Raw genomic sequence first — 17,314 nt, forward strand, 5'->3', positions numbered from 1 at the left:
TTTCTGCACGGCCCCCCATTTCTTTTGACAGTTTGGAGGGCTTTCAGATGGTCTTTAGCTTCTCCAGTTTCTTCTACAAATATAACTATGTATAATGCTTAATTTTATACTTCTTTATAGGGACTCTATTATCTCCTCAGAATAAACAATAGCAAAATTCGTATATTCTCAATTCCAGACATCACCCCTTCTCTTCTTTTTTAATGGGTTTTCTCCTTTCATCTTTTTACTCCTAGCATTTTTTGGGGGAAAGGCAATATGGCATCGCTGATCTCGGAGTGAGAACTGGACAACAGCCAGAGGCTTTGGTGGGACTTGGCTCCCAGACCTTTACCGGCATCTCCACGTGGGGCAGTGTACCTCTTATACAGGATACACTGTCTTCTAAATATGTAAAATAATAACAACATTGAATTCTCTATGTTGTATTTTTTCTTAAGGAAAAACATGTTAACATTTCTGAAAGACTGAAAACTTTAAAGAATGCTATAAAATTGAGGCATGGTCGTCTTGTAGCTACTGTTTATCAACAGCTTATTAGCAGTTTGAAGTTTTCTTGCTAACAGTCTTATTTGCAACTTGTTTTTTTGTTATGATAGTGACTCAGTAGATTTTGACACATGACATAGTAAAATAATTTATACTTCTAATGTAGGAATTTTTTTAAAATCTCACTTTGAGAAAATAAAAACCATGGCAAATTTGCCTGTTCCTGCTTAAATATTCAAAATATTAAGTAGGGAATAGTTATACCAACATTCTCAATCTGTCAATTTTTAATAAATGACCTAGATTTTAGTATTTATATGAAGATTCTTTGTATAATTTTAAACATTAGAGATACCTACCACTAGAATAATTTGAACTGTTTAAATTGAAAAAACACTCTTCCTGACAATATCTATCATGGAATTCATAGTACATTTAATATAATTTGAATCCACGTAAGTACAAACAAGTGCAGGGCATATTGCAGAGAATTATCCTATGAACCAGTGACCCTCAGGTCTACTCTCCTGATTCTGTGACCTCACCGATGACTTACTTGACCTTTACCCCTGACCTAAGGAGAAGGTGTGTTTGGTCAAACAATGCTGAGGACTGAGTGGTGCTACTGGTCTCAGTGGGATTTTGAAGTGGACAAGCATGTGTCATAAATAGTGACATATCAAGTGAAAAAGCATCCAATGGACAGTCTGAGTGACAGTTGAACAGGTGACAGGCAGAAGCCAGCGTTTGTTCTTTAGAAACAAGTCTTTGATGCATTAACTTCATCTCTTCCTGGAGTGAGTGAGTAGATGGAAGGTCTTTGCACGAGGAATGCATGTAAGGTAACGAGCCACTTTGTTGCCAGAAGTTCCTAGCATTGTCTTGGGCAAGAAGGCAAAATCTCAGCCATATGAAAATATAAATAGGTATCATTTTACTGCTTTGAAAGGACATTACTTAAAATGTGTGTGTTTGTGTTGTGTGTCTGTGTGTTTAAGTTTGAACCCGGGTAATGATTTTATTCTGGTCTTCAGAGAAGGAGTTAAAACAGCTTATTAATTTCTATTTAAGGAACAAAGCAACACGTCAGCATCGTATTCTAAAACCGTGTCAAGTCGTTATGGGGGTTCGGCTCCCGGAAGTCCAGTTGTTGGGTTTGTTCTCGGGCTCAGGGGCTTCTCCTGACTCAGGACTCACGCCCAGGTGGCAGTGAGACTGGCTCACAAACAGTCCAGTGACTCGGGAGCCAGTCGGGAAAGCAGCCCTGCACTTACCTGACAGCAGGACATGGGGTGAATTCGTGGGTAAACCTGCAGTGAAATGTGGATGGTGGCAGCAAAACATCAGGCATTTTGAAGACAAACAGGTTTAAAATACTGATGGGAAAGCAAATCCAACCAGGGCCATTGCATGGTTCTTTCTTGGCTCTTTCTGACCTACTTTGGCAGCTTACAAACTGCTGATAATACAAATAAAATTAGATGCCTGAAGTGAGGAGTGGAACCTCGGTAAAACCTTTTCAAATATTAAACTATTGGTTTGGCAAAGGCCTCTCAGAATGCTCCAAACATTTTATTTAATTTCCAGAATTTATTGATCTGTTATATCATTAAATAAAGAGAATAAAAGCTAGTCAGCATGCATTGTGATAAAAGCCACTTAAAGTTCATTTTTGTCAGACCTTCGACTGAAAAATGTCTTGCCTTTCTGATCGGTGCTGGAGCATAAAGCATACAGAAATGTTATGACCTCCTTTATGAGGTTGAGGTAGCTGAAATGCAAGCATGTGGAAACTGAAAAATAGATGTGAGCATTTACTAATAGCACATAGATGTGATTGACAGTGATTTTGATTTAGAAAGTGTTTGATTAGCATCACTGGGAGATTTATATCCATGAGCTCATCTTTTAGGTCGGTTAGAATGAACTCTGGTTTGGTCCTGAAACTCTGGCTTCACTGCAGAGCTTCACTGTCATATGACACCCTTTTGTTCGCACATTGTCACAAGGCTGTGCCCTCTTAGTGTGTCCGTCTGGATTATAACATGACGTCTTTGAAAATGAACCTTGAGGTGTCAGGTTGATCTCTTCTAGACCCTTATTTTCCCCAAAATTTTGATAAAAATTTTCTCTATTCACAGAGCAGCAGGTATTTAAGCTAATGAAATAGAGTTAGGGAAACCAGGACATGCTTTGACTTCATGTGTCTTTAATGCTCTTTGAATCCCTAGCTCCACCGTGGTTCAGGAGCCCCACAGGGATGGATGCCAATTCATAATAAAAACTATAGGACTGATAGATGTGAGTGGGGAGGTGATTCCTACTACCTCAAAGCAAATGCAAGGGTCTTAATTGCATAGCAGATGGGAGATGCCCCCCTCCGAAAGGACAGGGAAAAGCTCTTTATTTCACTCCATGTGAAATCTTGTCCTTGGTTAAAGACTATACTCCCGTGTAACCAAAAACTAGGCAGCAGTCACTGCACTAGGTGATGCGTAGACACCAGCCTCTTTCCGTCACTCCCTGCACCTGCCTCAATCACCTCCTTGGAACTGTTCACCTATTCTGAAGTGCAGAGACACCAACTGGAAAGGGACAGGCGCAGGTGTGGTCCATGCAGTGCAGAGGCAGGAAGTGCCCTGGGGCCACTGAACACTGAAAAGGGTAATTTAAAGAGTTATCCCATCTCTGTAAATGGTTTCGAATGTTTAATTTCGTACAAGCATCGTATCTTTAAACTAGCTGAGATGGGGAAAGTTGTTACAGGAAACCATGAAAACTTTTTCCAGCAGAACTTAAGGTAGAACTTTTTAAACACTAAACATTGTGTTAGGAGTTTTGTAAATTAACATGTACAGCAATATTTAAAATATAAACTTTAAATTGAGATATTTAAAGTTACCTAAAAATCCTCAGTGTAAGGCTTGATGGATTTTCATGTTAGCCCATCCATATAAGCATATAAGCAAGAAATAGACCATTGCCAGGACCCGGAAGTCCCCATCATGAACTCAGTCAAGACCCTATGAAAACTAAAGCACTGTTCTGACATTTATCATCATATATTATAGTTTTGCCTGTTTGTAAACTTTATATAAATGGAGTCATGCAGAGTATGCTCTTTGGTGAGTGGCTTCTTTTCGACAATACGGCATTTGTGAGATGCATACATGTTGTTACGTGTTGCACTAGTTCGCTTTGGTTAGTATTGACGGATATGCACTGTGGATGTTCTTGAGCATTTGCTGGTGAACACATGAAGGTATTAAGGTTGTATACATATTAAGGAACACAGTTATTCCTATAGAGCAGGTGCATTTTCAGCCTCTGTAGATACGGACAAACTGTCATGATATGATTCACATAGTATAAAATTCACACTTTTAAGTGTAACAATTCAGTGGTTTGTAGTAATTCACAAAGTTGTGCAATTATTTCTACTAATTCCATATCATTTTTATCACTTTGAAAAGAAACTCTGTAGTAACAATTCAGTGGTTTGTAGTAATTCACAAAGTTGTGCAATTATTTCTACTAATTCCATATCATTTTTATCACTTTGAAAAGAAACTCTGTAGCAAACATCAGCCACTCCCTGTTGTCTGTCCTCCCCCAGCCTTTGGCAACCATTAATCTACTTTCTACCTCTATGGATTTGCCTATTCTGGACATTTTATATAAATGGACTCACACAATATGTAGCCTTTTGTGTTTAGCTTCTTTCTCCTGGCATGTTTTCAGGGTGTATCTGTGTTGTAGCCTGTGTCACTACTTCACTTCATTTTATGACTGAACAATACCCAATGGTAGGAATCTACCAAATTTTGTTTATCCATTCATCCATTGAAGGACATTTAGTTCTCTACATTTTTGCTATTATGAGTAATGCTTCTATGAACATTATTGTACACATTTTATCTAGATATAAATGTTCACATCTTTTGAGCATATAACTACGAGTGGAATTACTGGGTCGTATAGCTAGCTAAGCATAATATTTGAGGAACTGCCAAAGTGTTTTCCAAAGAAGCTGCACCATCTTATATTCCCAATCGTAATATACAAGTGTTCTAATTTCTCCACATCTACACCAACACTTATTATGGTTCATTTTTTGGATTATAGCCATCCCAGTGGATGTGAAGTAGTACCTTATTATGGTTTTGATTTGTGTTTCCCTAATGATTAATGAGGCTGACGATTTTTTCTGTTTATCGTCTGTTTGTACATCTTCTTTGAAAAAATATATATTCACATCCTTTTACCATCTCAAAAATTGAGTTCCTTTTATTTTTCTTTTGAGTTGTACTAGTTGTTTACATTCTAGGATCAGCCCATTATTAGATATATGATTTATAAAAATTCTCTCCAATTGTACAGTTGTCTTTTTATTTTCTTGATAGTGTCCTTGGAAATAAAAAAAATAAATTTTGATTTTATACAATTTATCTTTTTTTATATTTTTTTCAGCTTTATTGTGGTATAATTGATGAAGCTGTAAGATATTTAAAATGTGCATGGTGATGACTTGATATCCATATACATTGTGAAAGGATTTCTGCCATCTACTTCATTAAAACATCCATCACCTCACATATTTATTATAGTTTGTTTGGTAAGAACATTTAAGTTCTACTTTCTTAGCAAATTTTAATTATATAATTGAACTGTGTTGTAGCTATAGATACTATGTTTTACATTAGATCCTTGAGCTTGTTCATTTACAGCTGAAAGTTTGTACCCTTTTACCAACCTCTCCTTATTTTTCCCTACTTCCAGACACTGGGAACCACTTTTCTACTCTCTGAGAGTTTGCTTTCTTTTTTTCCCAAATATTTCACATGTAAGTGACACTGTGGAATATCTCTCTATCTGACTTATTTTACTCAGCATCATATGCCCCCGAGGTCCATCGATGTTGTTGCAAATGGCAGGATTTCCTTCTTTCTCATGGCTGGATAATATTCCATCGTGTATATGGAACATTATTATAATAATATTCCTATACCTATATATTTTTTCCAAATTTATCTTTTGTTGGACACTTAGGTGGTTTCCCTATCTTAGCTATTGTGAATAATGCTGTAATGCACAGATATCTCTTTGATATCGTGTTTTCATTTCATTTGGCTATATACCCAGAAGTGGAAATGCTGGCTCATATAGTAGTTCTGTTCTTAATTATTTGAGGAATCTCCATACTGCTTTCAGTGGCAGCTGTACCAGTTTATATTCCCGCCAACAGTGCACAAAGGTTCCCTTTTTTCCACATCCTCATCAGCACTTGCTGTCTCTTGTCTTTGTGATGACATCCATTCTAAAGGTGAGAGATGATATCTCATTGTGGTTTTGATTTGCATTTCCCTGATGATTAGTGATGTTGAGCATCATTTCATGTACCTATATGGCCACTTGTATGCCTTTTTTTGAAAAATTCAATTCCTCTGCCCATTTTAAAATCAGATTGTTTTTTGGCTATTGAGTTGTGTGAGTTCTTTATGTATTTTGCATATTAACCCCTTATCAGCTTTATGATTTGCAAATATTATCTCACATTCAGTAGATTGCCTTTTCATTTTGTTGACGGGTTTCCTTTGTCGTGCAGAAGCCTTTTAGTTTGGTGAAGTATTACTTGCTTATGTTTGCTTGTGTTGCCTTTGCTTTGGCATGAAATCCAAAAAATCATTGCCAAGACTGATGTCAAGGAACTTATTCATCATGTTTTATTCTAAAGGTTTCATAGTTTTAGGTCTTAAATTTAAGTCTTTAATCCATTTTGAGTTTTTTTTTTTAATGTGGTGTAAGATAGAGATCCAGTGTCATTCTTTTTGTTTATTATACAGTTTTGCATGTCTATATAGTTTTTACAACACACACCTTTTATTGAGGGGACTGTCCTTTCCCCCATTGTATATTTTTGGCTCCTTTGTCATAAATTAATTGACCATATATGGGTGGGTTTATTTCTGGGTTCTCTGTTCTTCCATTGGTCTATGTGTCTGTTCTTATGCCAATACAATAGTTTTTTTGATTACTATAGCTTTGTAAAATAGTTTAAAATCAGGAAATGTGATGCCCCCAGCTTTGTTCTTCTTTCTCAAGATTGTTTTGGCTATTCAGGGTCTTCTGGGGTCCCCTACAAATTTTAGGATTTTTTTTCTATTTCTGTGAAAATGCCATTGGTATTTTGATAGGGATTGCATTGAATCTGTAGATTCCTTTGGGTATTATGGATATTTTAACAATATTAATTTTTCCAATCTATTAACATGGAATATTTTTCCATTTATTTGTGTCTTCTTCAATTTGTTTCATCAATATCTTATAGTTGTCATTGTATATCTTATACTATACAGATCTTTCACCTCCTTGGTTAAATTTATTCCTCAGTATTACATTTTTTTTTTTTTCTTTTTTATTTTTTGGCTGTGTTGGGTCTTTGTTTCTGTGCAAGGGCTTTCTGTAGTTGCGGTGAGCGGGGGCCACTCTTCATCGCGGTGCGCGGGCCTCTCACTGTCGCGGCCTCTCTTGCTGCGGAGCACAGGCTCCAGACGCGCAGGCTCAGTAGTTGTGGCTCACGGGCCCAGTTGCTCCGTGGCATGTGGGATCTTCCCAGACCAGGGCTCGAACCCGTGTCCCCTGCATTGGCAGGCGGATTCTCAACCACTGCGCCACCAGGGAAGCCCCTACATTTTTTTTGATGCAACTGTAAATGCACTTGGTTTCTTTCTTTTTCTTTTAATTTTTGAATTTTATTTATTTTTTTTACAGCTGGTTCTTATTAGTTATCCATTTTATATACATCAGTGTATACATGTCAATCACAGTCTCCCAATTCATCCCACCACCACCACACCCTGCTCTTGGTTTCTTAATTTCTCTTCCTGTTAGTTTATTGTTATTGTATGGAAACATAACTGACTTTTGTATACTGATTTTGTATCCTGTAACTTTACTGAATTTGATCACTCGTTCTAAAATTTTTTAGTGGAGTCTAGATAGACTCTATCTTATGCTATGCTTTTTGTGTTGTGTCTAGAAACTATTGCCTAATCCAAGGTTAGGAAGATATAGATATGTATGTTTTCTTCTAAGAGTTTTATAGTTTTGGCTTTTACATTTAGGTATTTGATTGATTGTGACTTTTATTTATAGGGTGAAGTGGGGATCTAATTTTTTGTCATGCAATCTTTTTTTTTTTTTTTTTTTTTTTTTGCGGTACACGGGCCCCTCACTGTTGTGGCCTCTCCCATTGCGGAGCACAGGCTCCGGACGCGCAGGCTCAGCGGCCATGGCTCACGGGCCCAGCCGCTCCACGGCATGTGCGATCCTCCCGGACCGGGGCACGAACCCGCGCCCCCCGCATCGCCAGGCAGACTCTCAACCACTGCGCCACCAGGGAAGACCCTGCAATCTTTATAGTGTTCCTTTATAAATCTTTCTATTTCTGTAAGTTTAATATTGAATAGCAATGTCTTCTCTTTCATTTTTGATTTTAGTAATTGGAATCTTCTCTCCTTTCTTATTGGTCAGCCTAGCCAAAGAATTGTAGATTTTGTTAACTTTGTTTTCAAAGAACCAACATTTCATTTTATTGATTTTCCCTATTGTTTTATTTTTCCTATTTTCTTTTATATTAATTTTTGTTGTAAGTTTATTTTATTTTTTCTTCAGATTGTTTTAGATTTAGTTTTCTGTAATTTTTCTAATTTCTTATGGGGAATGTTAGGTTATTGTTTTGAAATGATCTTTCTTTAATATATACATTACAGCTATATCTTTCCCTATATGCACTCCTTTGGATGGATCCCATAAATTTTTATACATTGTGCATTTGTTTTCGTCATCTCAAAGTATTTTAGAATTTTCCTTCAGTTCTTTCTTTGGCCTATTGTTTTTTTGGGGGGGAGCATGTTATTGAATTTTTACATATTTGCGGTCCTCCCGAATTTCCTTCTATTACTGATTTCTAATTTCATTCTATTGTAGTCAGAAAACATATATTCTGTGATTTCAGTTCTTTAAAATTTATTGATGTTTGTTTCATGAGGTCACAAATGTTCTATCTGGAAAACGTTCCATGAACATCAGAAAGGAACATACATCTGCTGTCGTGGGCAAAGCGTTCTGAAAATCTCTTAGTCCAGTTGGTTTAGAGTGTTGTTCAGGTCCTCTGTAACCTTCTTGATCTTCTGCCTGACTTTTCTATCCATTATTAACTGTGATGTATTGAATAATCCAACTGATATTGTTAAGTTGTCTATTTCTTCTTTACTTCTGTCAGTTTTTCCTCATGTATTAAGGGGCTCTGTTCTAAGGTGAAAACATGTTAATAGTTGTTATGTTTTCCTAAGGAATCGATGCCTTTATAAACATTTTATAAAATGTTTTTCTGTGTGTCTAGTATCAAGTTTTTTGCTACAATCTATTTTGTCTGATACTAGTATAGCCACTGCAACATGCTTTTGGATACTGTTTACATAGCATATCATTTTTAAAAATTGTTGTAAAACACACACAGCATAAACTGTACTATCCTAACAATCCTTAGGAGTACAGTTCAGTATTAAATGCATATTACTAAGAAAAGGAAGCCAATCTGAAAAGGCTACATACTGTTATAATTTCAACTATATGATGATCTGTAAGAGGCAAAACTATGAAGACAGTAAAAGATCAGTGGCTGCCGGGGAAGAGGGAGGCGTGACCAGGTGGAGCACAGAGGACTTGAAGGCAGTGAAACAGTTCTGTGTGATGCTGTGGGTACCTGACATCATGAATCTCACAAAACCCATAGGATATTCAACACACAACCCTTAACGTGGAGTATGGACATTAACGTGGAGTTAATGAGAGTATCGATATTGATTTACCAGATTTAACAAATGTGCCATAGCAATGAAGATAATAACAGGGGCGATTCCAGGTGAGAGGAGAGGGTTATATGGGAACTTCCTGTGCTTTCTGTTCGACATTCCCATAGACCTAAACTGCTCTAAAAATTAAGGCTATTAATTAAAAAAATAATTACCTCTTCTCTTCCTTTTTATCTAGTTCTTTTATGTTTGTATCTAAGTGTCAAAGAATGAAAACAATGGTGGACTTGTATGGGACATATAGAGGTGTTAGAACCAGTTCTGTGGTCAATTTGGGGCCAGCTGTGCCTTGTTGGGTTTAGTTTTAACATGTACAGAATGGAAAGTAGTGATTTAAAAAAAAATGCAGTGTGCATTTTTACCATTAAAAGACAATATAATAAAGTACTGTATTGTTGATAAACCTTGAAAACATGCTAAGTGAAAGAAGCCAGATATTTTGTCATTCAGTTTACAGTGAATTATCCAGAACAGGCAAATCCACAGAAGCAGAAAGAGGATTAGTGGGTGCCAGGGGCTGGAGGGACAGGGAAGTGAGGAGTGACTAATACATGCGTGTTGACCTAAAACAAGTAGAACAAATAGACTGCTGGTTATTTCCCCAGCAAGGGTGGGTTTCTCAGGATCATCAGGGAATTGCAATTTGGGGTCTGCAGCCCTGGCAATCCATTTGCAAGTTCCCCTGCAGAAATGGAGAGAACACTATTATAGAGCGGAAGGGAAGGGAAGGTGGGCGGGTGTAGTAAACAAAGAGCTCACGACTTTCCATTGGCTGAATCCTCACCTGGAGAGAAGAGGAGTCTTTCTTCTTCGGTCAAGCTCTGCTGTTGTCACAGGGCGCGAGAGCTTCCCCTGCTGGTCTTCTGACTGTTTAATTAAGGCTTCTGTTGTTTTTTTGTATAGTTGCGGGTTTTCTTTTGGGACATTGAAAATGGTATAGAACTAGATAGCAACGATGATCACATAGAATCGTAAATTCTCTTAAAACGCCACTAAATTTTACACCTTAAAATGGCTAAAATGGTAAATTTTGTATTATACGTATTTTACTGCCATGAGAGATAAAAGAGAGGATAGAAAAATAAGGTTACTGAGTGAAACTTTTCCAGAAGTAGTGGTTCAAAACAGAGCCTGATATTATATATTGAGATCACAAAATTGTAGTATTCCAGTAAAGTTCCTGAAAAAGATGCACGCCAATATATTTCTTGTAAAATCTCTTAAATACACTGATACAGAAAATTCCTAAGAGTGATTGAACAGAAAAAAAAATATTTTCTGTAGAGTAGCAAAAATCAGGCTGAAATAAACTTTTGCTCTATGAAATTTAGGGAAAAAATGTTTGAGGGAATAATGTTTACAAGATTAAGAAGAAAAAGCAAAATGAAGTGGGGAACTTAAAATTTTACACAAAATTTTACTCAAAGCCAAGTTTTCTTGCATTGTTTGCTTGTCACCAGGTGCATGTGTCACTTTAAAAAAACTTATTGGGTTGGTCAAAAAGTTCGTCTGAGTTTTTCTTATGGAAAATCCTAACAAACTTTTTGGCCAACCCAATAAACTATTAATAAATATTGAATTACTAGATTTACATTTTTTTTTTTAATGAGAGATGCTTATAATAACCTCTGTAGCAGTCATGATTTCTCAGCAAGTCTTTCTTTACATTATTTTCCATTTAGGAAATAGGAATTTTCCTTTCTGGAGCATTCTCAAGAATCTTTACAGACTTTATGATTTCATCTGTGTAGAAATGCATAGAAACACGTCAATGTTTCATGTGAAATGTGATGTTGAATAGCTTAAAAGTTTAAATGTGATCACATTTGAGTAGTTTACAAATTTCCATGATGAGTATATATTAATATTAAAATTAGAAATAGAACAAGACTTCTTTTCCTTTGAGTACATACGGTTTTGTATAATCCTCACTCTGCACTCGTGGAGCATAGCTGCACTCAAAGGATTAACACTAAAACGTCAATGGTAGATGTTACTGAGGGCCGGGACCACGGATTTTTCTTTTTAGGTTCCTATTTTTCTGTATGTTCAATGACATATATATTATTGTTATCATAAAAATGATTTCTAAAACATCTGATACTGAATGATTTATGAGGTGTTTGGCTGGGGAATAATAGCCATGATGGCCATTTATTGAGCTGTAGCCATTGTTGCCAGATGACGGCTACGAAGTTCAGTGTCTTATGCATGTTCTTTAACATCCAGAGCAATCGTGGCCTCAGAGCCGAGTCTATTCTACTGACACAGGGGCTGCTACTCATTCCTTGAGCCCATTTAATTGCGTTAGACGAACTGCAACGAACTTCTGATTGATAAGCCAGATTTAAGAAATGGGTGACGTTTGTTGGGAAAGTCGAATTTTCTGGACAGTGCTGCTGCTTCTCTTGGCAGAGAGGATGTGGATCTGGCTCTTGCTGGCACAGCTGGCATCCACGTTGGCTACTGTCCGCAGCAGGACGCCCTGGATGAGCTCCTGACCGGCTGGGAACACCTGCGTTATTACTGCAGCCTGCGTGGGATTCCAAAGCAGTGCATCCCCAAAGTAAGAGCCTCTGAGGGTGTCCAGAAAGAGGGACCCGCAGAAGAATGCTTGGCGACACCCCCAGTCCCAACAGAGCTCTCTCATCCTGTGGTAAGGAACTGCAGTATCAAATAAATGTCCCTGAAACATATTTCCAGTATGATGATGCTGAAGGAAACACAGTCAAATACGTCTATGTCATATTTATGTTGTATATTTAGAATAGGTCCCTGCACGGAGAGGAAGTGGTGGGTAGGAGGGAAAGCATACCGTCGTCTGCAATTTTATTTCCTACACAGTTTCCCCACGAAGCATCTTTTACGCTTACTGGGCTCTTAATTTGTATTCAGGAGCAAACATCATAGAGTAGGATGCCCAGGCGCGGCGGAGAAGGGCTCATAGCGCATGTGGACTTGGTGGGTGGCTGGAAAGGATGACTTCCGGCGGGTGGGCTGCCAGCGCGCGTGCCTGGCCTCCTTTGGCGGGATGCGGGGTGGCGGCCTCAGGAGGACGGAGGCCTGGGGTAGCCGTAGAGCCAGCCCCCGTCTGTGGGAGGTGGGGAGGGCAGATACCACCGAGAGAACCGGAGGCAGCTGCCCTTCTGTCTGGCTCCAGCCGCAGCCGGCGAGGCGGGGCTGACAGCCTTGACTGACAGCTCGGTCCAGTTGGGCGGCCTCGGACTGGCAGGTGCACAGGAGAGGTTTTACCTTCACCACCTCACTGCGGGCAGTGTGCGGTGCTGCTTGCACGTCTGGATTCTGAACTTGGAGCGGAAGTAAGGGGCGTATGGGACGCATTTTCAGTGAGCTTCTGCAGGACATGAGCGTCGTGGGGTCCCCAGGAGACAAAGCCACAGCCGTGTCCTTCACCAGTCCGTGAAAATACATTCTGGCTGCTGCTCTGCAATGCCTCAGCCTTCCTTTCTTATTTTTGCTCTGTGACTCTAAGTGAAACCAGAATGAGATCTCTCCACGTCCCCGGAGGGGTCCTGGTCCATTCACCACCTCCCACCTCAATAGAGCCAAGACAGGTGTCCACCCACAGGACCCTGCTCACTGCAGTTAAGCAGCTCTTGACATCTGGGGCTACGCGCTGGCTCTGTCTTTAATGGGTGTTTGTCTCCATCAGCTCTCCTAGCTGGTTTCTGACTAAAGAGGTGGATGCTTGGCAGACGCTCTAAGCTGCCCCTCCACTGTCCCGGGGGCAGCGTGCCCTTTGAAAGTGTTCTTGTTAATACAGTAAGACTTGCTGCTTGCTGTCATCCAGGGCAATTGCATGTGATCCTCAGCTGTCTAACGGCTTAACGGTCGCCAGTTAGGAACTGGCTTCACTTCTTTCAGGAAACCGCAACTGATTTTGCAGACAGGGTTATTGCTTGCTCAGAGGCTTCTAGGACATCAGCACATGCGTTTCCAGAGGAGTTAGCTCCCTTGATGGCAAATTTCCCTTTCCTGTAGATTTTGGAAATATTTTAAATATAGAACAGGCATATCTGTTCCACCGGGCTTATCACTGGGTGACGAGAGGGATTATTATAAAATAACAGAAAACAGTAGCTTGTTTATGCTGGGTCAGGCACTGTTCTGTCTTACAGCAGCCATAGGAGGTGGGTAAGATGCTTAGGCCGCATTTCAGAAGTGGTGGGAGTCCCATGCCAAGTCCCTGGCTGGAATGTGGGAGTTTGTTTTGAGGGCAGATGACCTGGCTCCAGTGTGGTGTTCTTGGCATACTCAGGTGGCTGGTTGGGTGAGGAGATGCTTCCAGTGTGTTGAATGGCTCCATCTGGTTTTCTGTACCCCTTTGGTGGCTGAAGAAGTGGAAACCACATGAGATTATGTGTGGGCTCCTTTGACTGGCCCTGGGTTTCAGGACTCCCAGATCTGGCAGGACGCTCTCCCAGCCTGTGTGCTGTCACCTGAGTCCTCTTCCCCAGGTGCCACCTGTCCCCAATGCCACACAGCACCCACAGTTGTCTCCTCTGTGATTCTGGAGACAGAGCCCCTCTTGCTGTGGGGAAGGTCCTTCGGGATGGCCCTCCTCCAAGCGTCCCTGCTCAGAGCTCACCCAGGGGCCTCACTCACATCTGGCTCCAGCTGACTGGTCTCTCCTACATATCACTCACTCACTTACCCGACCCTCCAGAAGTTCAGTTTAGGTGAGAAAAGGATGCTGTCTTCATTCAGCTTGAACTTAGGCTTGGCAGGTTGGTGTAATCATTCTAATTTTTTTCCCCACTGTCCACACTACATAGTGTTGGACGGTGTCCACGTATGAGCCTGAATTCAATTAACCTGATTAAACAAACCTTATATCAAGTTATAACAAAGTGATTATAACAACATGGTCTGGATTGCTAGAGGAGCATGTAAGATAATTTCAGGGTGAGAGTCATACCAAAAGCATCCCATTGCCAGTGGGACGGGGGCTGGAATTTCTGTAGTTTTGTTTTCCCTGGAAGAGACGAGGTACAGCCCTTAGCCATCTCGCCTTTGTCAATACCTACAAATACCTATCAGGGAAACTCCTGCTGCATCTCACTACTTGTCTTCTCTACAGATATTACTTTTCTCCCAAAGCTTTCTTCTATTCACGGTTTTGTTAGAAGGAGCTAGAAATTATTACAGGAGAGATGGGGGCCAGGAGGAAAGAGTCAGAGTCAGAAGAAAGGTGTTTCTGCCTTAAATCCTTAAATTCTTACTAACACTTCATTTTGATCTTTAATCTCATGGAGAATTTCAGTGTGGCCAACACGTGTGCTAGTGGAAAAATTTTGGCTTTGGGATCAAGTGGATGAACGTGGGAATATCTGGGCAATTTATTTTGATTCCAGTGATATTTATAAACGTCCCGTCATGTCTAATCATCTCAAAGATGATTAGAGATTGGGGCTATAGAAATGAATAATCCCGAACTCTTGCCTTAAGTGCAGTACAATTTCTAGAATTTCTGGCAAAAAAGCGCCTAATAGCATAGAGAGAGTCCATTAACTATTGACAGTTTGGCGTTTAGATAGTATTTTCCAACCACATTTGCTAAGGCATTACGTTTGCCATTATTTTGACAAGAATCCTGTGTGCAGGAAAGACTGCAACAAAACACTTCTTATTAGACCATTTTCAGATATTTTTCTGAAAACGTGACATTCAGAAAGCAGATCAAACCAATATCTGTTCCTGTATATTCTGGATTCCTTCGCGTGGTTAACCAGTCCGGAATTTGCAGGCTGTAACACTTAACCTTTTGTGAAATTGGAAAAACGTGACACATGTTTCCTGGTTTCATAAAAATAATCAATAATAGTTTGGCAGGTTTATTCCAAAGTTTGCTTATTCTGAAGTGCATTTTCTATAGAAACAGGCTGTACTTTTATGATTGTTTCATTTTTCTGTTTATCAGTTTTTATTTATGTATTACTAGCCTTTGAATTAGGAGGATGGAAGTGAAATAACATTTCTTTCTAATACTTACACATATTTCCACTCTTTTCTGGTACAATTTCTATGGATCTAAAATTAACCTAAAATGTCATTTTCCCAGTGTGTCACTCTTGCTGCCCCACAGCTGACTCTGACCTGGAAGGTGGCACTGCCTTCCAGAAAGGTGAGCCCCCCAACTGGCTCTGACCTGGAAGGTGGCACTGCCTTCCAGAAGGTAAACCTCCCAGCTGGCTCTGACCTTCCTGGGTTCATCCTTTTTCAGTGAACAGAGCCTCCTCTTCCAGGAAGCCTCTCTGGCTGCCTTCCTTCCTCTTCCATGTGAATGTCCACCCGTGGGCTGGTCTTATTCTCTGGAAGACCCTGTCCAAGGGAAACGTGACCACAGTCTACACCTCTCTGATTCTCTCAATGCCAGCCGTCACCTCTCTTCATTCCTCTCACAGCAGTGCCTTTCATACATTTTTTTATTTGCTTGTCTTGAATCACTTGTTTTGTTTGAACAACTTTTTATTTATTTCAATCCATTTTATTTACTTGATGTTAATTGAAATTATTGAACTGAATGGAGCCGTGGTAAGGATAGTACCTATAAACCAATCTGGGAGACCGACGCTATTTCCGAGAAGAACAAACTACTGACCCCAAGATGATGTTCTTTAGCAGATATCAGGGGACTTAAGACCATCTTCAGGAATCGCTGGGGCCTTGAAATCTGCACTTCCTTGACTTATACTTTTTGACAGCTAGGCCAGTCCTTGAGACTCTTAATTCTTTCAGGGTCATCTTGAGGCTGCACCAATAAAGTGATAGAGCAGTTTATGTTGGGAGTTCTTCATTGGGTAGCATAAATATTATCGTAATCTTTTTAGAAGTCCTTAGTATTTCATCGTTGTAATTATCACTATTATTATTACTATCCCAACTTTTATGCATTTATCCCAAAAAAGTGTGTACATTGGTTTAAAGTTCTGCTGTACTGGATCGTTTAGGATGCGTACCCGTTAGCCCACCGCCAGAGTCCTGTGGAGTTTTTCCCACTTCTCTTATATTTGAATTAAGATACAATCTTGACCAATTTGGTTACATGATGATATTGAGAAAACCGAATCTTTGTTAATACTTCTAGGGTCACAAGAGTTAAATAAAACAGTTTACAGCATTTTAAAATCACGCATAGATGGAAACAAGGAAGTTTCTTCATCTCAGCTCCCAGAGGAGCCAGCCCAGCCCGGAAGCAGACAGAACTGAGTGCAGAGCAGCTAAGGTGGGGCTGGGGGGCATGCTTTTTTCTTCTAAGGAGAGAGAATGAAAGGATCTGGAACTCCAAGGGCGTATGAAGAAGTGGTGAGCCGCTCGACCAAGGAGGAAGAGGAGTGGTGGCCGTGCCCGATGTACGGGGGCCGGGGCGTCCCTGGGGCCGAGGGGCTCTGTTTGGTGATGGACAGTCACCATCCTCTGGTTTTGCTACGAGGATGCCCAGTGGTTGCAAATAAGCAGGACCCTGACTCTTCTTTGTAAACTGAACTGGGTGTGCAGTGTCCTGAGAGGGCTCTTTCTTTCCTGGGGGATATTGAAGGCTCCCCCTTGCTCCTCTGCCACCTGAAGCCCCCTCTCTCGGGGTTTCATCCCCACTCAGATCCTCCTTTGTCGTTGTTTGCCTCACCTGTGTCTGCTCACCTCAGTGTGGAGGTGTGTCTGGCCCACCCCGGCCACCACATTTCTCTCCCGGGCTGCTCCCTGAGCACCAGCCCTGAGCTCAGGGTTCTGGCCGTCGCTTCCGTGACTCACAGGTGCAGAAAACTCAGTTTCAACCAGGAGAGCCCCGTCTGTTCATTCTCAGCATCCCTGTGTCCTGGAGGGGGTGTTTCAGGAGCTGGGCTGAGTGTGGGAAGGTGGGCAGGGGAGGGGCCAAAGGGAGCAGGGTTCCAGGCCCAGAGCCACGTGTCACGGGGTGGCGGGTCCCTCAG

At 40.4% G+C, this 17,314-nt stretch overlaps 1 protein-coding gene across 1 annotated transcript in view; it reads left to right on the forward strand.

The window, feature by feature from the left end:
* The window catches only part of LOC136128512 (ATP-binding cassette sub-family A member 13-like), a 236,572-nt gene that overhangs the window by 181,207 nt on the left and 38,051 nt on the right, over positions 1 to 17,314 (forward strand). Inside the window, 1 exon segment of the mRNA XM_065884331.1 lies at positions 11,781 to 11,931. Coding sequence (XP_065740403.1) covers positions 11,781 to 11,931 — 151 coding nt within the window.

Source organism: Phocoena phocoena, chromosome 9 (assembly GCF_963924675.1).
Source record: "Phocoena phocoena chromosome 9, mPhoPho1.1, whole genome shotgun sequence".
Lineage (NCBI taxonomy): Eukaryota > Metazoa > Chordata > Mammalia > Artiodactyla > Phocoenidae > Phocoena > Phocoena phocoena.